This window comes from Vulpes vulpes, chromosome 12 (genome assembly GCF_048418805.1).
Source record: "Vulpes vulpes isolate BD-2025 chromosome 12, VulVul3, whole genome shotgun sequence".
NCBI classification, from domain to species: Eukaryota; Metazoa; Chordata; class Mammalia; order Carnivora; family Canidae; genus Vulpes; species Vulpes vulpes.
In genome coordinates this window covers 120,437,220-120,465,130 of record NC_132791.1, presented here as the reverse complement: position 1 = coordinate 120,465,130, position 27,911 = coordinate 120,437,220, and the positions used below count along the sequence as shown (strand labels likewise).

General features: G+C 53.7%; 1 protein-coding gene across 5 annotated transcripts in view; it reads left to right on the top strand.

The window, feature by feature from the left end:
* Positions 1-1,080: 1,080 nt before the first annotated feature.
* The window catches only part of ZBTB16 (zinc finger and BTB domain containing 16), a 187,636-nt gene continuing 160,805 nt past the window's right edge, over positions 1,081-27,911 (top strand). The window contains exons 1-3 of one of the 5 annotated variants that reach the window (XM_072729759.1): positions 2,385-2,697; positions 4,723-4,789; positions 5,686-7,046. In XM_072729759.1, the coding sequence (XP_072585860.1) occupies positions 5,779-7,046 (1,268 nt within the window). In that variant the 5' untranslated portion in view covers positions 2,385-2,697; positions 4,723-4,789; positions 5,686-5,778. Of the gene's footprint in view, positions 1,382-1,553; positions 1,990-2,384; positions 2,698-2,836; positions 2,888-4,722; positions 4,790-5,685; positions 7,047-27,911 lie in introns of those variants that run through there. The other 4 variants (XM_072729761.1, XM_072729762.1, XM_072729758.1 and 1 more) reach the window with 4 other exon arrangements.

The window sequence follows — 27,911 nt, the reverse complement described above, 5'->3', positions numbered from 1 at the left end:
GCTTTTTAATGGGCAGGGTTTATGAAGCAAGGGGAGATTTTCACATCGAGTGAATATGGCATGGAGTGGGGGGGAGGCAGGGCCATGGAGGGATTGTTCCTGTTCTCCCATTGTTTCCAAGGCTTCTCTCTTTCTCTGATTTGAGGATTAATAGGAGATTAAGATCAAGGGTTAATTGTGTGCTTCTCCTGCTTCTGCACTTAGGAGGGGCTGGTAGGTGGATGTGGATGGCAGGGCAGCAACCTTCGCACAGGCACCATCTCCGGGCAGAGACTCTACAAGTTCAAAGATGGTTTCTTCTTTCCCATTGAGGCTCTAGCAGAGTCTTTCTTCTCTTCTTCTATCCCTCTCCTCCTGCTCTCCTGGCCGACCAGTGCTTTCTTAACTTTCTTTAAATGCCTTCCTCTTGAAGATAGCATAGACCTTAGCTAGGTAATCAGTCCATAACCCAGCTGGCTCTCTATTGTTTTTTTTTTTTTTAAAGATTTTATTTATTTATTCATGAGAGACACACAGAGAGAGGGGCAGAGACACAGGCAGCGGGAGAAGCAGGCTCCATGCAGGGAGCCCGATGTGGGACTCGATCCCCAGTCTCCAGGATCACGCCCTGGGCTGAAGGCGGCGCTAAACCGCTGAGCCATCCGGGCTGCCCTGGCTCTCTATTGTTAATCAGAATCGATACCGGGGACCAGACTGTTCCTTCCAGGGATGTGTTAGGTGTTGCTGTGTTCAGGGCTATCAGAGGGTCATTGGCTCCCTCCCTCCACTTTGAAGTGTCCTTCTCTGCCCTCTTCTGTCTTCTGACTCCAGCAGGGCTGAGCCCTTTCCCCGCTGGGAGACAGGACCATGCTTGCAGGGATGGAGCTGCCTGTCCCTGGGACTATTCCCCCTTTGCCTGTTCTTGTGATCCTGAGCACTTTGCACTCTGGCCTTCCGGGGCCCAGAAGCAGATTTTTGCCTCTAGTTGGTGTCTGCCACCTTCCGTGACCCTACAGTTCTTGGGGCCTGACTCTAGATCTGGGGCAGTACCGGAGACAAACACCGTGATTATATGAGTCCTGAGCAAATCTTTGACTCGCCAGTGTGTCAGGGACAGAACGTGGGGATTCAGGTCTCCCTGAGTGAAGCCCCCGCGAGGCTAAGACCGCATGACCTCCAGGGCTGACTGTCCGGAGACCCAGGGAGGGCGCTCTCCACCACCAGGCTCACCCCAACGATCCCAGACGTTAGCCAGCCACCAAGGCTGATGTTCAAGAGAGAGCTTCCACCTCTTGCGTGCGCCCTACCTCCGCTAAGCTCCAGGGAAAGGGGGTTAGCAGGGGTCTCTCCGCTGCCCACCGCCCGAGGAAGGGTAGATTTCCTCTGGCTTCTCTACCCCGAGGTTAGTGATCTCAACTCCCCCCCTCCCCCTGGAGTGGAGAGGCCCGCCGAGAGGAAGGGGCTCTTCTTTTGGGGGCTCTGGAGCTTTTTCCAGCTTTCACTCGCCCCCTGAAGGCTTTGCGCTGAGCAGGACGCGGTTCTCGGGATCCGTCTCCAACCAGGTTCCCGGGAGGGGGGGGTAGGGGTGGGAGGGCAAGGAAGGGAGCAGAGCCCAGGGGATGCTCAAGACTCCGGGGAGAGAAAAGTTACTCTGGGCCTCCGGGATCCCGGCAGCTAAGACGGGGGAGGGGTCTCCCCTGGGCGGCTGATCCCCGTGGCCCTCCGGCACCAGCTCCCCAGGGCCTGGGAACCGCGCCCGGAGACGTCTCGCCATCCGGATGCCCGGCGCCTGGAGGCACAGAAGGCCCGGGCTCGGGCCGCGGAAGGGACCTCCGGCCACCGATGTCGCGGCCCCGGGGAGGCGGCCCCGAGCCCGGAGCAAAGTGAAAGGCGAGATGACACACGCGGGGTTGGGGCACACACTGGAGCCGGGGCCGAAACTCCGCGCCCGGGGCAGCAGGGAAGAAGGAAACCCGCGTCCAGAGGAAAGAAAAAAACCTGGGGTGGAAGGTGGGAGCTGCCCCCCCGCCCAAGGGTCCCGAGTCCCGGGCACTGCTCTCCGCGAGCTCCCTCCTCCCTCCGCCCGGGCGGCGAGCGGTGAGCGGTGAGCGGCGAGCGGCGGCGCCCCGGCAGCAGCTAGATGTCAGGCGAAGCCCGGAGCGCGGCGCGCGGGGAGGGGAGGGGAGGGGCGGGGAGGGCGGGGAGGGGAGGGAAGGGGAGGGGAGGCGCGGAGGGGACGGGAGGGGAGGGGAGGGGAGGGTGGGGCGGGGAGCGCGCGCGGGCTCGGCCAGTCGGGGGGGGGTGGGCGGGCTGAGGCCGGGGACGGCGCGGGCGGGGAGGGAAGGGGGAGGGAAGGGGGAGGGAAGGGGGAGGGAAGGGGGAGGGAAGGGAGGGAAGGGGAGGGAAGGGGGGCCGCTGTGGGCAGCGCGCCGGCTCGGCCGCCAGCACTAAAGATGGAGAGGCGCCGGGGCCTCGCAGGGGAGGGGGCTCGGCGTTGACGTGGGACGCGGCGGAGGCGCCGCAGCCGGTGGTGATTTGCTAACCTCGCAGCAGAGAGGAGTTGAGGGCGATGAGAGCGGGTACTGCGAACTGCCGGGCGATGCCGCCGCTGCCGCCGGGATTCTGAGACGGGAGCAACAGTTCCCGGCCGCAGCCGGCCCGGCGCGGGCGCACACCCCCGAGGCGCGCACACCCCCCCGCGGCGCCCGGTCGGCGGCGGTGAGTGCGGGGCCGGCGGGGGCGCCCGGGGCCGGAGAGGTCGGGGGGCGCGCTCGCTCCGGCCGCTCGGCTTGTTCCCGTCCTGCCGCGGCCGCCGCGGGCTGGGGTCGGCCGCCGGGGGAGCCCCGGCTGTCAGCGTGGGCGCAGCCGCCTCCCCGGCCCCTGCGCTCCCGGCACGGCCGGGCGGGAGGTGGGGGCCGAGCGGCCCGCGGCGCGGAGGGCGCGGGCGGGGGTCGGGGAGCCGGAGGCTTTGTACCGGCGGGGCCGGCGGGAGCGGGAGCGGGAGCGGGAGCGGGAGCCGGAGCGGGAGCCGGAGCGGGAGCCGGAGCGGGAGCCGGAGGGCGCTCCCCGGTGCGCGGCCGGTGCGCGGGCGCGACAGGGTTGCGGTCTCTCTGTGCTTATTTGCCGGCCGGCTGCGAGGCTGGAATCCGGGGCTCCGAGGAGCGGACCGGGGCGGAGGGGAGCGGGCTCGGATCCACTTGGGCTTATCGCTTTCTCTTTGAAAAACGTGGTGGGGTCCTTTTTCCCCCTGATTGGGCTTGACCCCCCCCCCCGTTTCGCGGGGCGGGGGAGGGGCGGCCGTGGCGGGGCTCCGCGGGGTCTTCGGGGCTCCGGGCCCTCCGCGGCTCTCGGCGGGACCAGCCGCGGGCGGGAGCGGGCGAGACCGGGCGGTGCGCTCCGGGCGGCGCTCGGGGGTGCCCGGGCTCCGCACCTGATGCGTCGGGACGCGTCCCCCAGGCCGGGCGGCCGCAGCTCCCCGCGCGCCCCAGGGCTCCCGCACGCGCCCCGGTGCGCTCGGCGGCGCCCCGCGGACCCCTGGCGCGCACGGACGCGCCTGCAGCGGTGCCCTCGCGGCTCCCCGGGGCGCTCGCCCCGTGCCGCGCCGGGCAGCCTGCCGGTGGCCGCCGGGGCCACGGCCGGGCCGGCGGGGAGGGCTGCGGCTCCCTGCTGGCCTCTCCTTCCCCAAGCCGCTGTCGGGCTTTTGTGCTTCCCCCGGGCGCGGGGCGGGTCCGCCTCCTCGCGCCCGCTCGCGCCCGCTCGCGCCCAGGCGCCCAGCCCGCCCGGACCCTGCCTCGCGCCCGGCTCCCTTTCGCTCCTCCTCCTGCCTAACGCGGCTCCTTCTCTTGCTGCGGTCTGGCTCCCCGGGAAAAGTTGCTTCCCCAAGTTTGCCGAAGTCGCGTCCAAGTCTCCGTGGGGGCGGCTGGGACTGGGGCGCGTGCGAGCGAGACCGATCCCGGAGCCGGAGCGGGTCGGCGCCGGCGTCCCCCCGCCCGCGGGGCCGGGCGCTGCAGCCCGCGCCGCCGAGCCGAGGGTGCGGGTCGGCCGGGCCGGAGCACCCTGGGGTCCCGCGGGACCCAGGGCGCCGGCACCGCGGAGGGACTGCGGGGGGCCCCGCTTCCAATCCTCGGTGGCCCCTCCTCGTTCCCCGAAGCCCCTCGGGCTGCCGGCAGCGCACGCGCGGCGGACGGCGCGGACGAGCGGCAGCTTCACTCTGGATGGCCTTAGTGCCCCCCAGGGTGGGCAGCAGAAGTGTCCCGACCGTGCAGCCCTGTTAACCCTTTCCGCGTGAGATCTGTGGCTCTGGAGCCAGTAGGGCTCCTTTTGGGGGCGGAGGCAGGCAGTGCTTCAAGAGCCGGGGAGAGCCTGTGCTCTGGTGGGCTCCCCGTTCGTTGCACTGCAGCCTTGGCCAGGGCAAGGCGGAGGCTGGGGGGCACCTCGGTCTGGGTGATGATGTCTTTCTAACACTTTAAATCGGCTAGGGACTCCCAGAGCCCTGCTACTGATCCCAAACAGCTCTTTGGGAGAGGCCTTTGTTTCCCAGCCTGTTCTCTCTTCCTCCCGTTTCTAACACACGCAGTAGATGCTGCACCACTATCACTTCTGGTGCCTCCAAGCCATGTCCGCGCCCGCTCTGGCTCCTGGGCACAGGACTTGGGAGCCTGTGGGACATGCTTGGAGTTCATGTACTCAGCATGTGTGCACCTGGCTGTCGGGGTACATGTTTTCTATGATCTTTCTCTCTAGATCTTTCATAGCCTGTTCCCCCACATCTTAGAGATCCTCTTGTCTGCTGGGCACTCGTGGGCAGGAGGTAGGTTGACATCTCCTATAAGTGTGTGCACACGTGTTGACTCTCCCCCTCTGGCTGCTGCGTGCACATGCATGCCCATGTGCACACACAGGCCAGATTTTGGATTACCCGTGCAGTAGCTCTGAGGCACCTATGGGTGGAGGCAAGCCAGACTAGTGTGAGGGTTACAGGTGTGTGTGTTCCCGTTGTTGCCTGGGCAGGGAGGGGGGCAGTGGTCAGGGCATGAGTGGGTCAGTCTCTTGCAGCCCTGAGAAGAGTGGAGGGGCAGAGGCCTAGGAGGCACTGGCTGGGGGTGGGATGGGCCAGAGAGGAGCGCCCTTGCTCAGAGGTTTCCGTGGGCCAGGACTGTCGGCTGCTAGCCCCAGGTAGTCTTGCCTGTGCTCCTCCGGCTGCCACGGTGAGGCACAACGTAGAGAGACTTTGTTGAGAAGCTGAGGTTTACTGCACAGGGGTTGAACGTGAAATCCAGGGCTTCAGTGGACTAGAGGAAGGGGTCAAATTCTTACTTAAGAGTGTGTGCCGGCACTTTCTCATCATGCATCTTGGCCCTGTATGGGAACCTACCCTCAGACTTCAAGAAAGCCCAGGATTCCCAAGACTTCACTGTAATTCCCATTTCGCTTCATCTGACGGACATCACAGAGCAGTGAACGAAGCTTATGCTGTGGCAGGACCTTTTCTTGACTCTCTTCGTACCTGGGCTTGTAAAGGCAGATGTGCTAGGTTATAGGAAGCTTCCTCCCCTCCCGCCTTCCGCCCTGGTGAAAATCGCCCAGGCTGTCTTATTACTAGGGGGCTATGGGGGTGCTGTGTGGTTTGACTCCTTGCATTCTGGGACACTAACCTATCTTTTGTTCTCTCATTTTTTTCCCCCGCCTCTCCCTTATCCCCTCCAGCCCTCTTGCTCGGCCCGGACACCCACCCAGCCCCGCCACGCACGCAGAGCCAGAAAGGAAAGAGAGCCTCATGCCTAAGCCGAGGGGAGCGCCATGGATCTGACGAAGATGGGCATGATCCAGCTGCAGAACCCCAGCCACCCCACAGGCCTCCTGTGTAAGGCCAACCAGATGCGGCTGGCCGGGACGCTGTGCGATGTGGTCATCATGGTGGACAGCCAGGAGTTCCACGCCCACCGGACTGTGCTGGCCTGTACCAGCAAGATGTTTGAGATCCTCTTCCACCGCAACAGCCAGCACTATACTCTGGACTTCCTGTCGCCGAAGACCTTCCAGCAGATTCTGGAGTACGCGTACACGGCCACGCTGCAGGCCAAGGCGGAGGACCTGGATGACCTGCTGTACGCAGCCGAGATCTTAGAGATCGAGTACCTGGAGGAACAGTGCCTGAAGATCCTGGAGACCATCCAGGCCTCAGATGACAATGACACGGAGGCCACCATGGCTGATGGTGGGGCCGAGGAGGAAGAGGACCGCAGAGCCCGGTACCTCAAGAACATCTTCATCTCGAAGCATTCCAGCGAGGAGAGTGGGTATGCCAGTGTGGCTGCACAGAGCCTCCCCGGACCCCTGGTGGACCAGAGCCCCTCAGTCTCCACTTCATTCGGTCCTTCAGCCATGAGTCCCACCAAGGCCGCGGTGGACAGTTTGATGACCATAGGACAGTCTCTCCTCCAGGGAGCTCTTCAGCCTCCCGCAGGGCCCGAGGAGCCAGCAATGACTGGGGGTGGGCGGCACGCTGCGGTGGCTGAGGTGAAGACCGAGATGATGCAGGTGGATGAGGCGCCTGGCCAGGACAGCCCTGGGGCCACCGAGTCCAGTGTGGTGGGTGCCGTGGGGGACAAAGTGGAAGAGAGAGGCAAAGAGGGGCCCGGGACCCCAACTCGGAGCAGCGTCATCACCAGTGCTCGGGAGCTGCATTACGGGCGTGAGGAGAGCGCTGAGCAGCTGCCGCCTCCAACTGAGGCTGGCCAGGGGCCCCCCGGCCGACCGGAGCACCCTGCGCCCCCCGCTGAGAAACATCTGGGCATCTACTCCGTATTGCCCAACCACAAGGCCGACGCCGTGTTGAGCATGCCCTCTTCAATGACTCCTGGCCTCCACGTGCAGCCTGCCCTGGCTGTGTCCATGGACTTCAGCACCTACGGGGGGCTGCTGCCCCAGGGCTTCATCCAGAGGGAGCTGTTCAACAAACTGGGTGAGCTGGCTGTGGGCATGAAGTCGGAGAGCCGGACCATCGGGGAGCAGTGCAGCGTGTGTGGGGTGGAGCTTCCTGATAACGAGGCTGTGGAGCAGCACAGGTAGGGTCCACTCCAGCCCCGCACCCCACACCCTAGCCCCAGACTTTCAGCTCTGACACCCTGCCTTCATGCCCAGCTTCTCCCAAGCCCTGGGGCCTGGCTCCCCTGTCCTCCCTGTTCTTTGTTAAAAACAAAACAAAACAAAACAAAAAATGATTTCTCTAAGTCCTGATGGCAGGGCGGGGTGGGGTGGGGTACATAATCTTCAAATGTGGCAAGAGGGCCTTGGGTCTTTCCTGAGCATTGGGGAACTCAGGGGCCCAGCCTCTTACCAGGCTCTCTTCTCTTTCTCGTTGCGTTTGAGCACTCTTCTGGTCCTTCTGTCGTTGGGTCTGGTTGCCTTTACCTGGAGTGACTAATAAACCAGAGGGAGGGAGAAGGGCAAGTGGGATTGGGGTAGAGGGTCTTCCATGGTCTGGATCTGGCTGTGTTGCCTGGTTTCAGGTCCCCAGGTCCCTGGGCAGTGCTCCCTGCCGAGGCTGGCAGTGTGCAGCTCTGGAGCATGGGAGGGGCTGGACACTGCTTAGGCCGTGTGAGCAGCTGCAGGTTCTACACGTCATTCCTGGTGACCATTTATCACCAGGAATGTTGCTTCCTCTCCTTCCTCATTCTCTGCCCCTGCAAACACATTCAGAGGGAGTTGATTTAAATTCAAGGGGGAAGGATGGGTACGAGAGTTTCAACGTTGCAGCCTTGCAGTCTTATTCTTATCCTATCTCAAGGTTGAATTAAATGCAACTTTGGGCTAGCATTGGCTCTCCTCTGGCTTCTGTTTTTTTTTTTTTCCTCTGTGAAATGACCATTTGTTGAGCTCTTAGGACATACGTGCCTGGTGCAAGACTGACTGCTTTAGATGGAGTCACGTTTTTGTGACAACAGTCCTCTGAGCTGGGTGATGTTTTCCTTCCAGGTAGGAAGATGCTCAGACCTTTTCCTGGGGTCACCTATAGACCATAAGAGACAGGGGTGGATTCACACTTAGTCGCCTTGTACTTTGCCACCTCTTGCAGTCACTTGGCACTGAAGAGGATCACGTCTACAGAACAGAGGGTTTTGAGAATTGCTCATCATGAGGGAGTAAATATGGACGGGCTCAGTAGTGGGTTTGGCTTTTACTTGGATCTCTTGTGACCATGTGCCCATCATTTTGCCATCTGGTCCCAGGGTCAGGTGAATGGTGTCAGGGAGTCCCCTTTGGTTGCCATCCACAATAACATTTCCTGTACACCCTCTCGCCTGCTGTTTTATTGATCTTGGGGGGATTCTGTACTTTAGCAACCCTTTTCCTCCAACTGTTCTCTGTTGCTGGGTCAGGTACAGGAGAAGGGGATGTGAGAGGGTGTGGGGGCCGGGGAGGCCTCTGGAGGTTGGCTGACTACCCCAAACCCAGCTGGAACCTGTTCCGACACTGACTGATCCGTGGCTCTGAGACTGACTTCGTGGAAATTGCTGCTGAGCTAAATGTAGCCGGATTTTTCCGGTGGGCACAAAAAATAACCACCAGCAAGGTGTGTCTTCTTGATGCTTGTACCACTCGGAAATAGACCAAGGATGTGTTTGTTTTTCGTTCAAACTTTCCTAAAGAGGAAGCCCCCCTCCCCAAACTTGACTGGATAGATTTATCATCTTTTCTAGATGTGAATTATTTCAGATAGGTGCTATGGGAAGTGGAGTACGGTGGAAAGTAATTATATTTCTGCCTCTCTTCTGGTCCTGGTTGTTTCTATACCTGGGTGGGCTACAGAAGATACCTGCCCCCAGAAAGTCCAGGCACCCATTCTGTGGGACCCTCTGTCCTCTGGGGAGAGGTGGAGGCCTGGCTGTATTACACTGCGCGGAGGATGGGCCATGGAACTAGCTTCATCTCGCCGTGAGAACTTGGGATAGTTATGTAACCTTCCTGAGCTTTGTTTTACTTTTTCAAACAGAGATGCGACGTCTAGGTGATTCATTCGGTCAAGTATCCTGATGCTTGATCGCAGCTCAGGTCTTGATCTCAGGGTCATGAGTTCTAGCCCGTGTTGGGCTCTGTGCTGGGTATGGAGCCCACTTAAAAAAATTAAAATGGAGAGGGTCAGTGGAGCATGGTGCCGAATTGATGAAGTAACCTCCAGAAATCCCTAGAGTGGTGAGCTAGTGGCACACGGTAAGTGTGCAGGTGATGCACTGACCTATCGGTCCCCCGTTTTGTTCAGGTCTCTGGATTGCCTCCCTTGACTCTGAAGTCTAGAGAGTAGTATCCACGGCGCTGCCTTCCCTTGGGGCTCTGCTGGCCAGGAGGCAGTGCGGAAAATGTCCCCATCCCTGTGAGCTTAGGAAGGGGAGGGCACTGGTCCAGGGATCCTCAGCTGCGGGCTGCTGACATGGCAAATGTGTTTTTGACTAGGGCACAAAGTAAGCTGCTGCAGCCCAAGAAACTATAGCCTGGGCAGAGCCTTGGGTGGAAAGCCATGGGATTGAAGAAATCAAGGAGGCATAAAAAGGTTCCTGTGGCCACCCCCTGGCTTCTGGTTAGGTGCACTCGGTGGGAGGTTTTTTCCTCTCTCCCTCAGAACTCCTGGATTATGGTGCCACTTCCCTAATTCCTGTTCTCTGTACGTCCCCATACATCACAACCTCTAGTACAAATAAAAGGGTGAGACAAAATAGTCTGAAGGGGAGACTTTGACATCAGGATGCTGTGGGATTGGCTGTAAACAGCAGCGATGAACATGACAAAACAACAGGCTACAGGTTTCATTTTATTTTACTTTTAAGCCATAGACTAAAGTGTTGTTAGAGGTTAAGGTACCTGGCAATTCTTGGTGCTGGATCCCCAGGGAGCAGAAGGGCATGGAGGGGAGGAGGAGAAGGGGGAGAGGGCAGGAAAGGTACACAGGTGGGAGAGTTGGGTCTGAATCGGGTCATGAGGCTGCTTGAGTCCCAGGCTGGTGAGGGAGAGAGCTGCAGACAGGAGACACTCGCAAACATGTGGTCTCTGCAGAGCTTGGTGCTCGGCAGGAACAGCATAGCAGCATCACCTGTAGTCGTGGACTGATGGGAAGACAGGACAGAGGCTCCTTGGGTAAATTAAATGGGACTTACTTACCTGAAGGATCCAGAAAGTTCACAGACCCCAAAGACCAGTGGCATTCTGCAGGCAGGTGCAGAACCCAGATCCAGGTTCTGGACACCACAACCTTCTGTGGTGTGCTCCCATCACAGAGGACAGGATCTGAGGGAGGGAGGGCCCCAGCAGGCTTCTGGAAGATTGGACTCTGCTTCTTTAGCTTCATCTTTCTTTTTCTCTCTCTCTCTGCGTCTGCAAGGCTGGAGCTGTTCTGCATGTCGGCTTATCTGGGTCTGAGAAGCTAGGGATGAGCTAGGGACCAGCTCACCTGAGCCAGGTGTACCTACCTTCTCCTTCTCAAAGGTATATACATGGGTTGATAAGATTACGGCTGTCGGTATGGTTGACTTAGGTGTGAACATGGTCCTCATTCTGAGCCCCGAGTCTCCCCAGGCTCACACAGCCTGGTCTGAATGTGTTTCTGAATTGAGTGCTGCGGAAACAGAGCTGGGTCTGGTTTCCCGGGGACTCTGAATCTTCTTTTTTGTTTTTATTTTTAATTTTAATTTTTTTTTAAATTTCTTTTTATTGGAGTTCAATTTGCCAACATATAGCATAACTCTGAATCTTCTACAGCAGACCCTTAGATTGGTTAAGGCCTGAATCCTGCAAACACACACACACACACACACACACACACACACACACACACATTAGGACCTCTTGCCTGGTTCTTGAAGGGAAGCTCGGGAAGCACAAGGACGGATCTCAGCCAGCTCCCCAGGCCCATGTGTGCCGCCCTTCCAGGCTGCTTCTTAGGACCAGCTCTAGGGTGCACGAACCACATAGTCGAGATGACCAATTTCTGCCTGGCTCCTTGCCTTGGTCTCTCTCAGGTGGCCCGCTGCTCTGTTTTCCGTGGTTGACCATGTAAAGGGCCAGCAGCTGTTGACCTTGGTTTCAGCCACTTTGGGGAGCTTAGCAGTTGCCCTTACTCTCTTACTCTTGGACCCCTTTCATCATCCTGCCGGCTTTAGGCACCTCTGAGGTCAGACCCAGCTCTGCTGGGAATGTGCTGTAGAATAACGACAGCAACGACGGTAATATTAACAGTGCCTTGGATCAGTTGTAGCACTTTCTTCTTTGCCCAGTACTTTTGATGACTTTCTCTCTCTCTCCTCACCCTGCAGCCTCCCCTGAGCAAGTCCATCATTCCATATCTGTGAATATGAAGTCTGAGAAACTCTGAAAGCTAAAAGGTTTTGTGCAGCTCATTTAGTGGCAAAACCTGATCTGAACTGATGTGAGACTATATTTATCCTGCCTATTTTGAATATTCATATGTTTTGCTGCAAAAATATTAATGTGTTTGATTACAGAGTGCTTCCCTAGACTCCTCTGGGATTGGCAAACACGGTGGGCTCTGTAGTATCTTCCTGAAATACAAACAATTTGGATTTCTGTAGTAGCCAAGAGTTTTGGATCCGGGATCGTGGACCATGTTCAGCATCACCTTGCAGACGAGGAAAATGAGCTTTGGAGCCAATATGTGACTTGCCCAAGGTCACATAGCTATAAATGGATAAGGGTCAGGAGCCCAGCTCTCCTTCTGATGCCCAGCCCTGAGTGCTCTGCGCCAGGCCATATAAGCACATGGGCACTGCCCTTCTGGGGCAGATCCATCTGACCTAGTCTTTAGGTGCCAGCACCATCCCTAAGATACCACCGTTAGAGGCCACAGCTATCTTCCTTGACGTCAATCTTAAAGGTCAGGTGTGAAGCCCGACGTCTCTGAGTAGCTATTTGTGGCTGTTCTGTCATTCACAGATTTGCCCAAATCCTTTCTGAACCCATTTCTATTTCCAGGAAGTGTCCTTTTGGGGGTGATGAATGACTTATGTGTATAAGCTCCTGGAAATCTAGCCTTTGGAGAGGTCGGTAGTTGTGAAGTTGGGAAGATGGCAGGAGGCTCTGTGGTGTGGTGCCCAGCTGGGGTGGAGGCCAGGCCTCTAGACTCCACTTTGTGTTTTTAGCTCCGTGACCATTGTTGGGCTCTTTCCCATTCTGAGCTTAACGCCTTTGTTCATAAAATGAGGTGCTCAGATGAACTGTTTCTCAATTGTTGACTTCTTAAAAAAAGTTCTCTTAATCCATGCTGCTCTCCCATCTTCTCGAGGTCCTTTTGGCTAATTGCATTTTGCTCTGTCTGGGAATCTGGATTGGCAGTCAGCCAGTGAAAATAGGGGGTCCCTCTGGTCTGTTCCTGTCCGCTCTGACTTCGTTTTTTAATACTTACGGAGTAAGTATTAAATGGGATCGAGACTGAACTCTGGGACATTTTGAAGATGATTTCTTTCGTTTTCTTTCCAGGGGAGGGGAAGTGGCCTGTTCTTTCATCTCAGTGAGAAAAGTCCCATTTTAATTTGCTGTCACTATTGGATGGAGCTGCTAATTGCTGGAGGGAGAGGAAGGAAGAACACTTCAGTGACACGTTCGCCTCCTGCTTGTTCTAGGAACTCTATTTATGAATCTTTAAAATAGTGATTATCCTAAACTGTTAAAATCAAACTCCATTCACAACTCTTTTATTTCTTGCTAATTCAGGGGAAAAACATTTCCAATCACTTAAAAAAAATTTTTTTTTTAAATTAATGACTTTAAAACAAGTCCAATGGAAAGACTCCAGAATCTCGCTAAATGAATACAGGCGTGCCTCAGTGTGCCCACTGGAGGGTTACTGAATTTTCCTTGATAATGGGAGGTTTTCTTAGGTTCTGTGTCGGTGGTGTTAGGTGGACGTCCTGACTCGATGGCAGTTGTTCTGGTAGAAAGAAAAATTTCCCGGGGCATCCCCACTGCCGCCCCTCTGATGTTTTACATGTAGTAAATGTGCATCTCAAGCAAATTAGACTTTCAGGGCCAGAATCCTGATTTTACCGCTTACCGGCTGTGTGACTATGGTTGTGTTACTTAACCTTTCTGTGTCTATTTGGTCCTTGGTAAAATGGAAATAACAACAGCACCTACCCACTGAGTTGTTTGTTACAAAGATTCATCAGCAAATGTTTGTCAAGTGCAAGGAGTGGTGGCACCAAGTAAGTGCTCTGGAGGTGTTTGCTGTTGTCTTTTTACAGCTCTTGTGAAATGGCACACTGGTGGTGCAGGGCAAGAAATGCGTTTATGTCATCTGGGTCCTGCTTCCGTTCAGAGGTGTCAGTTCATAGAGCACCGTAAAAAGTGCACGTCAGGCACTGTGTGGGGCCGACACCCTGTGAGCACCTGCATCACCCTCTGCCCCGGCCCCCCAAAGCTCATCTTCTGTACCCTGGTGGCTAGGGTACTCTTTGTCCTATTGACCTGAGGCCTGATGAGTCATTGCAGTTCTCATTTAAATTTAGCTGGGCAGCGCTCCACCAGCAGCAGTTCCAAATACCGAACAGTCTCACCCAGTGTCCAGCAGCCGGTGCCTGTGGCCAGGCGAGCAGATCCCCGTGGCCGAGGCAGAGATGAGGAACACAGGCCCCAGCTTACTGAGGGAAGGGTGGGCTTGTGGTTTGTAGTGGGTGGGCATTCTAGAGCCCCCCCCCCCCAACTCCTGCCAGTGCAAGGTGCGGCTAAGGGTGGATGTGGCCAATAGCAGTTTCAGTGCTTGATACCTGACAGCCTCTGTGCTAAGTGCATTTGGAGCCAGATGTCCTTACAGGCCCTAGCCACCCTGTAAGGGGGATGCTAGTTGCAAATTCCCTGATGGGCAGAGGGAAGCATGAGAGGTTAACAGACATGTCCAAGGGAAGACTGAAGGGAGCACTGCCTCATACCGCACCATCTCTTACTTATATGAAGAGACCAGCTTCTAGTGATGGGGCCTTTTACGCTGACTCAAACACACACACACACACACACACCAGAAAAAGAGAGGGAAAAAGAAACTCACTTACAAAAATAAAAATCCCTTGCTGTTAATTTCATGCCAGCATAATCAGAAATCCCCCTTTCTACTGTCTCCCCTTAAAAGCCCCAGTGTCCTTATGCTGGCTCAGTCTGGAAAAACCATGGTCGGGTTTTGCCTACGTGAGGCTTATCGGTGCAGCTGCAAGCAGGGGATCCAGTACTTTATTGCTGGTATGGAAACTTCGGCTGAAAACTCGCCAAAACCTTCTCAGTTCTAAGTTCCTAGCTCACTTTCCACTCTGTCCCTCAAGCCCCAAATTCCTTCAGCAGGAACGGATTGTGTTGGGCTTTGCAGTAGGACGAAGCTGAGCTAGACAGCGTGAAGAACTTCCTGAACCAGTGGGACATCACTGGGCAAAGTTATTAGAAGATTCGGTCACAGAAATTTCGATGAAGGGGAGAAATTGCAGGCCAGTTGGAAATGATTTTTAAGAGTTTTCCCCTCTTCCGGGCCATTTTTATTTACTTCTCTTAAAAGTTTCTTTCTCTATTTAAGTAATTTCTGCACCCAACTTGGGGCTTGAACTCACAACCCCCCAGATCAAGAGCCTCATGAGCTTCTGACTGGGCCAGTCGGGCGCTCCTTTGGGCCATTTGGATTCCCCAGAAATATTAAGTAAGGAGTTGTACAGGGACACAAACCACCATCTCTGGGCATGTCAAGAGCAAGACAGACAGATGGCCAATCTTTATAGGGGGCCAGGCATGCAGTGCAGGGCCAGACCGGTGTCAGGCACACGTGGGTGAGAGAGCTGGCGCTACCTTGTGAATCTGGGCTTCACCTGTCGGAATCATCAGGCTCCTCTCCTGTGAAGTGAGGTTAGCCTCGTACCTCTCCATGTGGTTTGAAACCTGTCCCAGCGAGGTAGCAGGTAACCTAACACACCCAGCAGGGACTCACACGTGAGGCTGCCTCCCTGCTTCCCACTTCCTTTGTGACCCCAGCCTGACAAGGGGGGCGCCGCTCACTCACCGAGCCCCCTGCCACCCTTGCCCGGTGTCGATCTCTAAGTGGATTAGCTGAGCGTTGTGATCTTAATGCCATTAGGCCTGTTGGCACAACTCTCCTTGCCATAGTGAGAAGCAGATGTGGCCGACCGTAATGGCCCTCGGTGATCCATCAGGCCTGGAGTGCTGGGGGAAGCATTATTAGTGTTAATTTGGGGGAGCCTTTTATGGTAGGTGGGGGAAATGCAGAGGGATTGTTTGAAATGTATTTATTTAAGCCATTCAGCAGGTTAGATGCTGTCGGGGTCTACCGTGGCTAAAACCACCCCCCAGCCCCCCACCCTCTCTTTAAATACGGCCCCTCCCCAACCCTGAAGCCCGGGCCTGATTACTTCCAGAGTTGGAGAGACAACTTAGCAGGCTCTTGTTTCTTGCCGATGTACCTTATTAGTAGCACCTGGCATCATAACCCACTAATGGGAACCAGCGTTCTCCTCCTGCGTGGCCAGTGACAAGTAGCCCTGTCAGCCGGAGCTCGCCGTGCGAGGAAGTTCCTATTAGCTTTATGGTCAGGAGAACTTGTCCTGTTCAGGAAATGAATGTTGCCTCTAAAGGTCCGCGGCCCTGACCCTGGCGGCATAACCTGTGCGGGCTGCTCAGGATGCTTGGGATTTCAGCCCCTCTCTGGTTCTTGTCATATGTAAAGAGGGAATCATTGTGGTATGTTGCAGCCTTGAACTTTTGATTTATTCAGTGAGGACGACTTAACCGTTTCCATGCCTGGATGGCTGTGTGGTGCCAGAGCGGAGCGTGTCCCTAGATGTGTGTGGGGAGTCTGGGGGTGGGTGGAGGAGAGACCCCCACTCGTGAATGGGGAGCTGTCTCCCTGGGGGGGGGGAGGCGTTCAGGGGATGATTAAATTTGGGTTTTGCATTCCTGCAGTGTCAGAAGTTTCTGGAGTCGGCTGCAGAACGATGGGCAGCTGGGAAGGTGGGTTTGAATTTATCCCCTGCCTCTTAGAAGCTCTGTGGCTCTGGAGAAATACCTTACCTCTTGCTTCCTCAGCTCTGAGAGTCCGTCCTGGCGTGGACTGTATATGGTGCTGCCCTGATATTATCCATAGGAGGAGGATGCACTTGGAGTATAGAGCCCGGGGTGGGCACATGGCATGGCCTGTGGCCCTCACTGAAAGGATCTCTCTCTCTCTCTCTCTCTCTCTCTCTCTTTCTTTCTTTCTTTTCTTTTCTTTCTTTTCTTTCTTGTAATATCATTTTAAGACATTTTGAAAAGAATGGCCTAGCACTTTTTCCCATCTAATGTATCAAGACTTTCTTCCTCCATCGTGGCCTTGGAATCAAAGAGAAGCTTTTCGTTGTTCCTTCCTTTTCTTCTTCTGCCTGCGAGTGATGTTTGTAAATGTGATTTTTTTTTTTTTTTTTTTTGCGGAGAAAAGCAGCGTTTGACCTCGTTCTTGGGCGAAGCTTTGGCCTGACTCTTAGAGAAGAGAGGTTTGTGAGCTGTCTGGCAAATGGATGCTTGCTTCTGCCTTTGCCTCTGCTGCCGCGTGAAAGGCCCCTGGTGTCGAGGGAGTGAATTGCACTTGGAGGCGCAGCCCGTGGAGCCTGGCCCCGAGGAGATGATGGGCCCGTGGAGGGATGTGGGGCTTGGAGATGATGCTTCCTCCCGGAACTTTAAAACAAATCTGTCCATCTGTCTCTGGCATCACTGACAGCAGTTCAAGGAAAAAAATAAAAATAAGTTCTTACCCAGTTGGCGGGCCAGGTGCAGAGAGGAAGGATGGGAGTGGTCAGTGTGTCCAGGCAGCTGGCCTGGCGCTTGGGAGATGGGACAGTGGCTCGTTTCGGGGTGTACGTGCCCACAGGAGGCAGGTTCACCCCTCCATCCTCTCCATGAAAAACTGTGCCCGTCTCAAATGAATAACAGCCCCTGCCTCTCTCGGAGCAGGTGAAAGCCACTTCGAGGCGTTCGTGGAGTAGGGATGGGAAGTGTTCAGTGCAGAAGTTAAATCGTGACAGTTGTCCCCTCAATGCTCTGCTAAATTAAGGATCTGCTAACATTTGCGAGTCTACCTCCCTACATCCCCCCACCCCCGTCCCCTTGGCAGAGGGATGAAGATGGGACCTAAAAACAATGTGAAGCGCTGCTAAATCGAGTGACTCTAAAAACATTTTTCTTCCCTTGACGTTGAGTGTGGAAAACCAGGGCTGGACTTGTGAGTGCTGCACACCCGTTTGGGGCCCGTGCACACCCCTGGCCCCTTTCTCAATTTCTAGCACAATGGTTTTCACTGCCACCTCTCCCCCCGCCCTTCATAATTATCCACTATTTTACTTTTTTGTGTCCTGACAGCCACAAGAGTGGTTTTTGTTTTTTGAGCTGGGTAGCTGCTAAATATTCCCCAGCAGCTAGATTCAATGGCTCGGGGGCTAGCGGGGATAGGCCAAGCCTTGGCATCCCCTGTTGCAAAAGTGAAAAATATTTCTGTTTGCAGTTAATTTTAGTGGCAAGCAGATCATGTTAACTGGATGTAATTGCTTCCAGATATGGCCGAGGGTTTTGTGTGTTGAGATGAAGGGTCTGGTAAGTGCTTACTTCCTGTGTAAATTAGGCTATTCCATTCAGTCTTTCATTCTGGCCAGCCCTGGAGTCTGTCATTCTGCCCCCCTCCCCAGCCTGCAGCCTGGTGTGAGAGGCAGCTTGCTCCGTCCCTCTGAATGCAATTCTTTTGTCACTAGGAGCCACTCACCTCTTGGTTCTTGATGTGAGTTTGCCCTTCAAATAATGAGAAAGGTTTGAAAAGATGCCACCTGGACCTGCTTCTTGCCACGCAGAGGCATATCCGCAGAGCCCAGCAGGGAGGAGGGATCATCCCCTGGTCGTGGCCAGGTACCCAGAACCCCTGGTTTTCTGTGGATGTTTTTTCCTCCACCCTCTGACCCCACTCCCACCTCGGAGAATACCATTCTCTCCCTTTCTGACGAGAGCTTGTTCCAGTGGGTCTGAAATCCTAGAAAAATGGAGTGTCTGTTGCAAGGAGGTGAAGCCCATGGTGACTGGAAGGAGTTCTAAGACATGAAGCTACCGCTCTTCTTCGCCAAGCAGGTGGGATCCACGCACCCCGCTGCCCCTCCCTGCGAGAAAGCAAGAGGAGAATCCATCCGGAGAATCTCTTCCAAGCTCCTGCGGTTTCCAGGGTTGGAACCTCGGAAAAGCGTTAAGATTCACGTCCTCCTAAATTCCGATTTGGTCCTCTGGCCTGTCCCACATCGTTAGTGCTATTTGCATAAGAGGTTGCTGTTTATCTTCCTGTATCAACTCCACTGATAACCCCTGTGGTCTGTTTAACAATATATGAGGAGTAGATTACTTGATAAATGCCAGTTTTCCCAATAGGCAAAGATAAAGTGTCGGGGTCAGGGTGAGGGGTGGTGTGTGAGGAAGGAGGAACCAGGTGGGGAGCCAGGACTCTCTCTCAGATCGGGGTGGAGATGTGTGAAGGCACCTGATGGAAGGCAGCTGCACATGTCACACGGTCTGTCGGCTTCCTGCCTTCACTGGCTTTCCGCCTCCTTCATGTGGACATGCAGGGTCTCTGAGAACATTCCATCGAGGGGGCTGCTGATGCCTGTGTTCATACAGGAGGGGAAAGGGTGGAGGTAAATTTGTGCTTCTGTGGTTCCTAACCTTTCCTCCTTTAACCCCTTTTCATTTCTACAAGTCATCAGCTGGGGAGTCCTTTTTTTTTTTTTTTTTGGCTTGCTGACTGTATAAATCTGAAATCTCCACTGGGTGGATTTTTCCCACCTGCCCTGCGTTTGCTTCTTCAAGCCAGGTGCTTGGTTCTGGAGGAGGCTAGGTGAAAAGCAAACTTCTGACCCCATCACCTGGTCAATAAGCTGTCTGAGAGTCAAACAAAAGAGTTTGGACTGGCTGCTAAAGCTAGGAACCCAACTGATAACTTTGTTTTGATGTCCTTGTAATGTTTGCAGATCGGGGAGGGGGCTGTTCAGAGGAGGGGGTGTCTACTGGAACAGACATACCGGGAAGCTGAAACAGCTAGCACAAAGTCCATGAAGTGCTGGAGATAGTGAACTAGGGCCCAGGAATTGGGGTTGGGTGGGGGGTGGGGGGGTTCCTTACTCAAGGCTTAGGCTTTCTGGGAGGTGGTTGGAGGTGTTGTTTCCTTGGGACAGTGTGGAATGATGGGAAGAGCAGAGGCTCTGGATGAGAACCTAGGTTCCAGAATTTACTGTGTGCCTTCAACAAGTTACTTAGCCTTTCTGAACCCCTATTTCCTTTTTTGGGGAAAAAGTGAGACCAATGCTTTTTGGTGGTTCTGTGGATGAAATGTGTAAAGTGCATAGCACAGTGAATGTACTTTGTAAATGGGAGCTACGGTGCTGTCAAACCAGGCCCTTCAGAACCTGCTATTGTGGCCCAGGGGAGAAACTCTGGAAGGAACCAGTGAAATCTTTTATTTGGAGCACTGCCAAATTGATGATAGTACTAGCCCTGTGCTACCAGCCTGCAGACCAAATAATGGGTGAGTGATGCAGGTGCATGGGAATCTAAGGGTCTCATAAGTGATCACTTAATCCTGTGATGTGGCCATAGCCCCAGACACTTTGGAGATCCTCCTTTGGAACCCTTTCCAAGGTCTGTGCCACATTCCTTTGCCTTGTCCTTTGGGAGGGTAGATTTGACTTTTGGAAATGATCAAAATAATTCGGTGACAGATCTGGTGAATATAGTGAGTGATGACATCGGATGACTGTGGTCTGATTTCAGAGGTAGATTCTGGAAAGAATGTGCAGAGCACGCTTGTCAGCTCAGTCCCAGGATGAATGTTGACCTCACTTCTTAGGTGGGAGATGAATGAGGCCGAGGGGCTAGTGATTTCCAACTGCTGCCACTGATCGCCTCGGCCTGGAGCAGATTCCTCTTACTGTTGTAGTGTTTCTGCATTTGTGGTTTGGACCTTCTGTGAGTTTGGGGTCCCAAGAGGCACTTCTTTTGTTAAGAAAATCTACCACCCGGCAGCCCGGGTGGCCCAGCGGTTTAGCGCTGCCTTCAGCCCACGGCCTGATCCGGGAGACCTCAGATCAAGTCCCATGTTGGGCCCCCTGCATGGAGCCTGCTTCTCCCTCTGCCTGTGTCTCTGCCTCTCTCTCTCTGTGTCTCTCATGAATAAATAAATAAAATCTTAAAAAAGAATGCGTTGAGTTTTGACACTCTAAGGGAGGAGGCATGGTGGCCTGCGTTTGCACCTGACCTCTGTTTTTGGGAAAGTTCTAGAAGGTTAAAGGAACTTGTGCATTAAAACCCCCGTGTAGCCCCTGACCCATCTGCATATAGCAGTCTTACATGTCCTAAATACCCAAGAGTGGAGGGATGCATTTCCCTTTCCTGTCATGAGGGCCACTGCTGGGCGATGGGGTAAGCTCGCACTCACTTTGGGATTGTCTGTGGGACCTGGGTCTGTAGTGACCTGGCTGTGCAGAGGCCTGGTGTTCAGTCCCTCAGCCGCTCCCTCTCTCTCTCTCTCTCTCTCTCTCTCTCTCTCTGCATTATTTATAGTAAACCATATTAGAACAGAGTGTTAAAGAGGAAGGATGAGTCATCCCCATTGAAACCATTGACGACATAAATGAAAGCAAAATGCTTACTATGTGTTTTGCACAGTATTTAAGGCCAGGTTGTGCTAACTTGAACACTCCCGAACTAGATCTGTGAAAGTATACATATGTGGGAAAAAATTCAGGTTTAACTGGAAGTTATTTATTGACCATCCATTTCAGTATCTTTCTCCTTTTATTTACTTCAGATCCATATTCAAATTATGGCTGTTGTCCTTCCTAGGAGGGCAATGGACTGGCTTAGTCATTAGCTACGGTTTCTTTTTTTCTTTTTGAGGATTGAGGAATAGTGTAAGGGGATGTCTAAGTGTCCTTGTCTTCATCCTTCTTCTTGCCATATGTTGAGGGGGGGTACTCTCAGCCCTCCACCTGCCATACAGATGTGGGTCCTTATGGTGGCCAAGGGTCATAGAAAGATGTTAGAGCTGGAAGGGCTCATAAAATAATTTATGACAACATGCTTATTAAGGGCGGAATAAGTGGAGGTCCAGAGACGCTCTGTGATGTGCCTAAGGTCACACAGCAAGCTAGTGGCAAAACCATGGACTGGAAGCCATGTCTTTCATTCTTTGCCTATATTAATCCTTCCTTCACAAATTTCCCTACAGCTGCCCGTGTCCGCTCCCTGTTTCCACCAAGGAGGAAGTAACAATAGGATCTGACTTGAGAGCTGTTTCAAATCTTTGGAGATGAGGGATATTGGGTGGATTTTGGCCTGGCGACTTGTCTCTTATTCATTAACCTCTTTGATGCTTAGCCTGAGTAGATTAATGTACATTGAGTCCTTTAGATTTATAGGTGATATACTGTGTTAGGTTTTTTTTTTTTTTTTTTTTTTTAAGATTTTATTTGATAGAGAAAGAGAATGAGCATTAGCAGCGGGACGGGCAGAGGGAGAGGCAGAAGCAGATTCCTGAGGCCAGGACCCCGGGATCATGATCTGAGCTGAAGGCAGATGCTTAACCCACTGAGCCACCCAGGCGCCTCTGTGTTAGGGGTTTTAAGATTAAGAAGACATGGGATTTCCCCTTGAGGAGCTAATAATTGGAGCAGAGGAGTTAAACTACTCTAAATGTGTGGATGTGTGTATGATAGAAAGTAGGAAGTGAAAAGGTTATATAGATACATAGAAAAAGCACAGGGAAATTTAGAGATGAAATGCCTTCCACCTGGAGGGATTCACTTACTGTGTGCTGGGGGCTAGACTAGGCCCTAGGAATTCTATGATGAGCAGGACAAACAGAACCTCTGCCCTTGTGGGCTTCCCTAGTGGGGGAGAGTTATTTAGCTGACAATCTTGTGAAAAGCTATGAAATTGCAATTGTGATAAGTGCTCAGATTCCTGATGAAGTACCTTCCTTCGGCTGGAATGAGGGCGATTGTACTGGACTGCTAGGTTGGGGTCAGATGGAGATGCTGTGAATGCCAGGCCAGGGGGGAGGGAAGGCGGCACAGCACAGAGGAGCAGAGAGGGCACGGCGGGGCTGGGGGCAGATTGTCACGCTGCTGCTTGCACACCCTGTGATCTTGGCCGCTTGCCTAAAGCCCTGCAAATTGGGGTCTTCCCATCGCTCAAGTGGGGCTGTTGTGTGGGATAGCATGTGGGGTAGCCTGAGGATTTCAGATAATGCATTTAGCACATCCTGCACGCTGCCCGGTACCAGGTAGTTGCTCAATGAAGATAGCGGTTAGTTTTCAGACTTCATTCCGGGGCAGCTGGGAGCCTTTGAAGGCATTTGAGAAAGAGCATGGCACGAGGAGAGCTTTCGTCGTGATAGGGCCACGAAGCCTGCATTCCGCTGCCCCGGCTCCTTGCCTGCCTTCCAGGGTGCGCCCAGGAGGGAGTTCCTTGGGTGATCCACGTGGCACTCCGCCAGGGTTTGATGAAGTGACATGAAGTGGACTCCTTGCCACCCCTCCTTGTTGGTTGGAGGGCCTGGGAGAAAGGGAGGTGGACTGAGGGGGGCCTTCGGCTGTGCCGGAGGAAGTGACACCGTGAAGCTGGCCAGCCGGACTGTTACCCGTCTCTCTCTGCCTCTCTTTTAATAGCAGCCCGAGTGTGTGAACTGAGGCTAACCGTCCGGACCCCTCTTGGCTCCCTGATAGCAAGCAGGGAGACGGCTATCTCCCTGGGGCCAGTCTCGGCTGTGGTCGTAGCACTACGCAATGTCTGCAAACCGACAGTGGCACGCGGGAGATAAGGGCTGGCGTTGTGTAATGAGGGGCACGGTCTGTTTGCCCGAGTGGCTCCTGGCCCCTGGTTAACTGCTAACCTCAACGGAGTAGCGGGCCCTGGCTTGGGAGGGCCGTTCCAGGGCCCCTCGCTGGTTCCACTGATGCCTTTTTGTGGTTGGATAAAGGAAGCTCATGTAGGCCGCCCACAGTGCAGACACCGGCTGGGGCTATGGGTGCTGGGTGGTTTTGTTTTTCTCTTTGTCTTTCTGAAAAAAGAGAAGCTGAAAGGGGGACAGTCTTGCTGGGCACCTACCCCATAACCCAAAAAAGCATAAAGCAAACAGTTCCTTAAACGTAGGTTAAAATTCCACAGGTGGTAGAGATGCCCTCCTGCCTCACTTGCCACCCGCTGGTCCCCAGAGGCCGGAGCTTCAGGAAATTAGTCTTGGGGACTCAGGGTCTGGCCTGGAAGCTCTTGTGCAGGAAGCTTTCTGGCTATCCCAGTCCGTGGCTGGGAGCAGGAAGCAGCGTGGAAATGCACACCCTGTTTACCTTCTTCCTTCCACCTTCCCTCGATGCTCACTGTCCTTTCAGGAGGAGTAGGTAAGCCACAGTGCATGCTCCCTGCACATTACGGGCGACAGAACCCTGTGCCCTGGCTTTTGGGGTGGCCCTGTCCCGCTGAGGGGTGGGCTGGAGGGGACCTGGAGGCCAGTCCCCATTCTGAGGCTCTCATGGGCTCCATGCTGCCTCACCTCTCCTCAGATCCCCCAGGGGAGGGATGTCACTGTTTGCAGAGCAGGTAATCCCATTTCCAGAGAGCGCTTAGCGTCCCCCACTAATCCTGCTCTCCAGAGTCACAGACACTCTGCCCCACAGTCCTCAAGATACTGGTGAGGTAGCTACCAGGTCTTCCCAGGTTAGGACTGGTTTTCCCTATATCACCATTCCAGTTCCTCCCACCGTTCTCACAGTCCCTCTTTCAGATACTTCCAGGCTTGTAAATTTTACATCGCTGCTTGATCTCATCAGGACGATTATACAAAGTGACATAACTAAGTGGGTTTGATGAAGAACCAGATTTTCACCTCCGTTCAAGATGTTACACCTTTATTGATATGTCTTCTGAGTGTTTCCCTTCTGTGTTTCCCTTGTGTATACTCGTGGTTATTTCCCTTGTTCTTGGCTTGTCTGTGATTGCAGTACATTTCTTTTCTTTTCTTTTCTTTTCTTTTCTTTTCTTTTCTTTTCTTTTCTTTTCTTTTCTTTTCTTTCTTTTCTTTTCTTTTCTTTCTTTCTTTCTTTTCTTTCTTTTCTTTTTTTTTTTTCGTGGAGGAGGGCCTGGAGAGGGGGTGACAGGAATCAGGAATTGGATGGGAGATGATGTCTCTTTGAATATTAACTTGAATGAATGGTCAGTTGCAGACCTGCAGGTTGCTCCATGCCCACTGCAGGGGTCTGGCTCAGGGATGGTCTGAGGAGGGAAGGTGGTGATTTAAAAGACTCAGAGGTGGTGGCTTATATTGATTTTAGCTTATGTGACCCTGTAGCTAGAGGTTGCCCTTCCCTCAAAGTACCTAACTAACTCAAAGCAACAGAGAAATGTATAGCATCTCTCTCTTTCTTGGTATTAATTATGGCTGGCAAATTCATTATTTAGAAGGATAAGAGCTCCTGAGGAGGGAGGCTTTGGGGTCATTATAGATGTCCTTGGCCAGACTTCCTTATTCCCAGGTGGCGGGTGTTGAGGGCAGGAGGTGGTAAGAGGTGAGTGGTAGAAAGGAGTGATGCCCCAGAGCCATGCCCGATCAGATACCCTTTTTTTGAGGAGCCCAAGTTAGCAATCCTGGGAGCAGGCTTCCTTGCCCTGGGTCTCCTGGGAATGTTGCTTTTTCTAGATTTAAAAAAAACAGTGTTTATATTAACTGCTGCTCAAGACACATCTTCTGGTTAATGAAGGGTTAAATTCTCCATTCCCCTTTAGTCATAAAGCTAGTTGCAGATCTGTCTACCAAGAGTTTGAGTGCCTTCCTCCTTGGTCAGCAGAGTCTGGAGGACCTACTAGAACAATCTGTGAGTGAGGACGCTTGTCCATATTCCAATCTCCTACCATGATGGTTCTGTTCTGAAGCTTCGCAGGTGTTAGTGAATGAACAGAGGGTGTAGTGACCCCACTACCCCAGGAATTCTTCAGAAGTTATGTTTTGGGAAAAACCTCTGATAACTTGCTTTTTTATTTGCTGGTTGATCTAGAGTGGAGGCTGAGGCCCACAGTGAACAGTGTATTTTTTTTATCCTGGCCCAGAGCGCATACCTCAAACCAAAGGTTCAGTGAACCTTGGTTTATCTTTACATGATGGACTCTCTTATTTTTTCTTCTGTTTTATATCTGTTTCATTTAAAAATGTTGATCAAGACTCCCTACTAGTTTGCCATCCATCATTTGAAGAATACTCCGATATGGTAAGGACTTAAGCCTTAGGTATTGCTAAGTGCTGTGGGGAGGTACAGAGATATTAAATCAATCCCTTTGAGCTGACAGTGAAACAGAAGTGTCTGTGTATTGGTCTGTGTGCTCAGTTATGGCGTGAGTGAGGCATGGGGGGAGCGCAGGAGAGGAATTGAACCATTCTGATTGAAGCTGCAGGAGGGCTTCATGGAGGAGGTAGTGTTTGGCTGGTCCTTAGAGGATGGCTAGGCTTTGGACTAGTGGAGATGGAAAAAACCTGTCATTTCTAGTTAGGAGGTGGGCAGAGGTGTGGCTGTGCCTGAGTGGGGCCTAGGGGCCCCCGTACAGGGAAGTGTGCTGGAGTAGGGGGGGTGGGCATGGCAAGGGCTGGGTCCAGGCAGGAAAAGGAGATTGGAGCCAGGTCATGGAATGCTCTGAATGCCGTGCTAGCAATTCTGAACATTTGTGAAGCTTTAGTCGGTTGGAGGTTGGAAAACTGAGATTTAAGTAGAAGACAAGTGACGGGAGGAGGCAGTGAGCATGCCAGGCTCTCTGTTACCCTCCAACCTCTGTGTATTCAGTGGGGGAGTGGGGCAGTAAGGACCTTTGCAGGCAGCCTGGATGGGGTGCTTGATCTTTTTCTGGAGTCCTTTCCCGTGGTATCCTGCTCACATTCCATGCCCCAGTGTGGGGGTGGGGGGGCGGCGAGAATGGCCCGCACAGCCCACGGGTCAGAGACACCAAGACACATCGGACTTGGTGCACACCTGTCCTTTCTCACGTTCACGCTCTACCCTCTGCAAACATGACCTGGCAGTGCACGCACAGCCCTGGGCCTCGGAGGAGCCAGGCCGCTGCCAGGAGAGCCCGACTCGGAATGAAAGTGCTCCTGTTGTTGGCATCGGCGTCTCCCCAACCCCACCCCGGGTTGGCCTTGCTTTTCTCCATCTCCTTGTCCCAGCCAACCTTCCAGCTCCTCTGGGAGATGTGGTCTCCGGCAGCATCTACAGGATGTGCCGTGTCCTCATGAACCCTGTCGCCTCTGTCCTGACCTGTTTATGTCTCGTCTCCCCAACTAAACCAGCAGCGCTGTCTGCGGGGACGGTGCCCCTCTCCCTGGGCTGCGAGCCAGGGCTGCCCCGCACCCGCCGTGGGTACTCCTTGCCGCCACCCTGGAGGTGGGCACTAGGAGAAGGGAGTACCTGGGTGCTTCCAGGCTGACTTGAGGTTCGTGTGCCCCAGGGAGCTCCTCAGCCCACTGCTATCCGCTTTCACCGGGGTAGCTCCATTGACACTGTTCTTTCCAAGGTTATTTGCGACCTCCTAGTTCTTGAAAGCATCGCACTCTTCTGGAATCAGGCATTGATCCCCTTGCTCTCCTCCCTCCTGCGCTCCCATATTTCCAGAAACTCTCTCCCTAGAGGGTGTGTGACCCAGCCCACGGAGCCCTGCGGGGTCTGTGTTTGAATGCCGACAGTGTCTCTTCCTGGGTGGCGAACATTTCGGCCCTCTGGTATTTCCTTCTTCTTCTGCAGAATGTTGTTCTGTCTCTCTTTTTAAAGATTTTATTTATTCAGAAGAGACACAGAGAGAGGCAGAGACATAGGCAGAGGGAGCTCCCTGCAGGAGCCTGATGCGGGACTCGATCCCAGGACCCCAAGATCATGACCTGAGCCAAAGGCGGATGCTCAACCACTGAGCCACCCAGGTGCTCTTCCTCACACTTTATTTTATTTTTTTTAATAAATTTATTTATTTATTAATTATTATTATTATTATTGTTTAAATTTATTCGTCAGAGACACAGAGAGAGAGAGAGAGAGAGGCAGAGACACAGGCAGCAGAGGGAGAAGCAGGCTCCATGCAGGGAGCCCGACATGGGACTTGATCCTGGGACTCCAGGACCACACCCTGGGCTGAAGGCCGTGCTAAGCCGCTGAGCCACCCGGGCTACCCTTCCTCACACTTTATTGATGCCATTCTTCCTCTTTGTTTCTGATTGGAAAGAACAGGTCCTCCCTTCATTGAATTCCCACGCCTGAAGAGTGTAGGTCAGACTTAATCTTTTGTAACCACAGCTTCTGGTCATTTCTTCCCTAAGACACCCCGAGATTTTGCGGGTAAGATCTAGATCCTGTTCAGCTACACGGCCATGCACCTTCCTTGCACTCCTTTCTCCCCAGAGTCCAGCGCAGTGCCCCGCACACCGTTGGCATGCTGTTCGTGTGGCTTGTTGGCTTCGCGAATTGGAGGCTGCATGATGGCCAGCGGTGCTACCGTGGAGCGGGGTGGGCTGAGCTTTCTACATCTCTGCCCTGTGGTGCTCGAGGTTTCACCTCTGAGCAAAGCTGATAGTAAGGGGGAACAGAACGCATGCCCAGGCTAACGTTTTTTTTTTTGTTTTTTGTTTTTTGTTTTTTTTTTTTTTATCAAAGCAGAACCATCTTTGTTTTGGACCTTTTTTCTTTTTCAATCTTTTTTTTTTTTTTTTTTTTTTTTGATCAGTGGAAAATTTGTCCTAATTAGCATCTTTATTACAGCAGGAGTAGGCCAGGCAGGCGTGAAGGGCTGGGAGAGTGTGAACACTGTGTGGAGGGAGGTGACCAGAGGCTGCACACAATGCCCGATTGTACAGG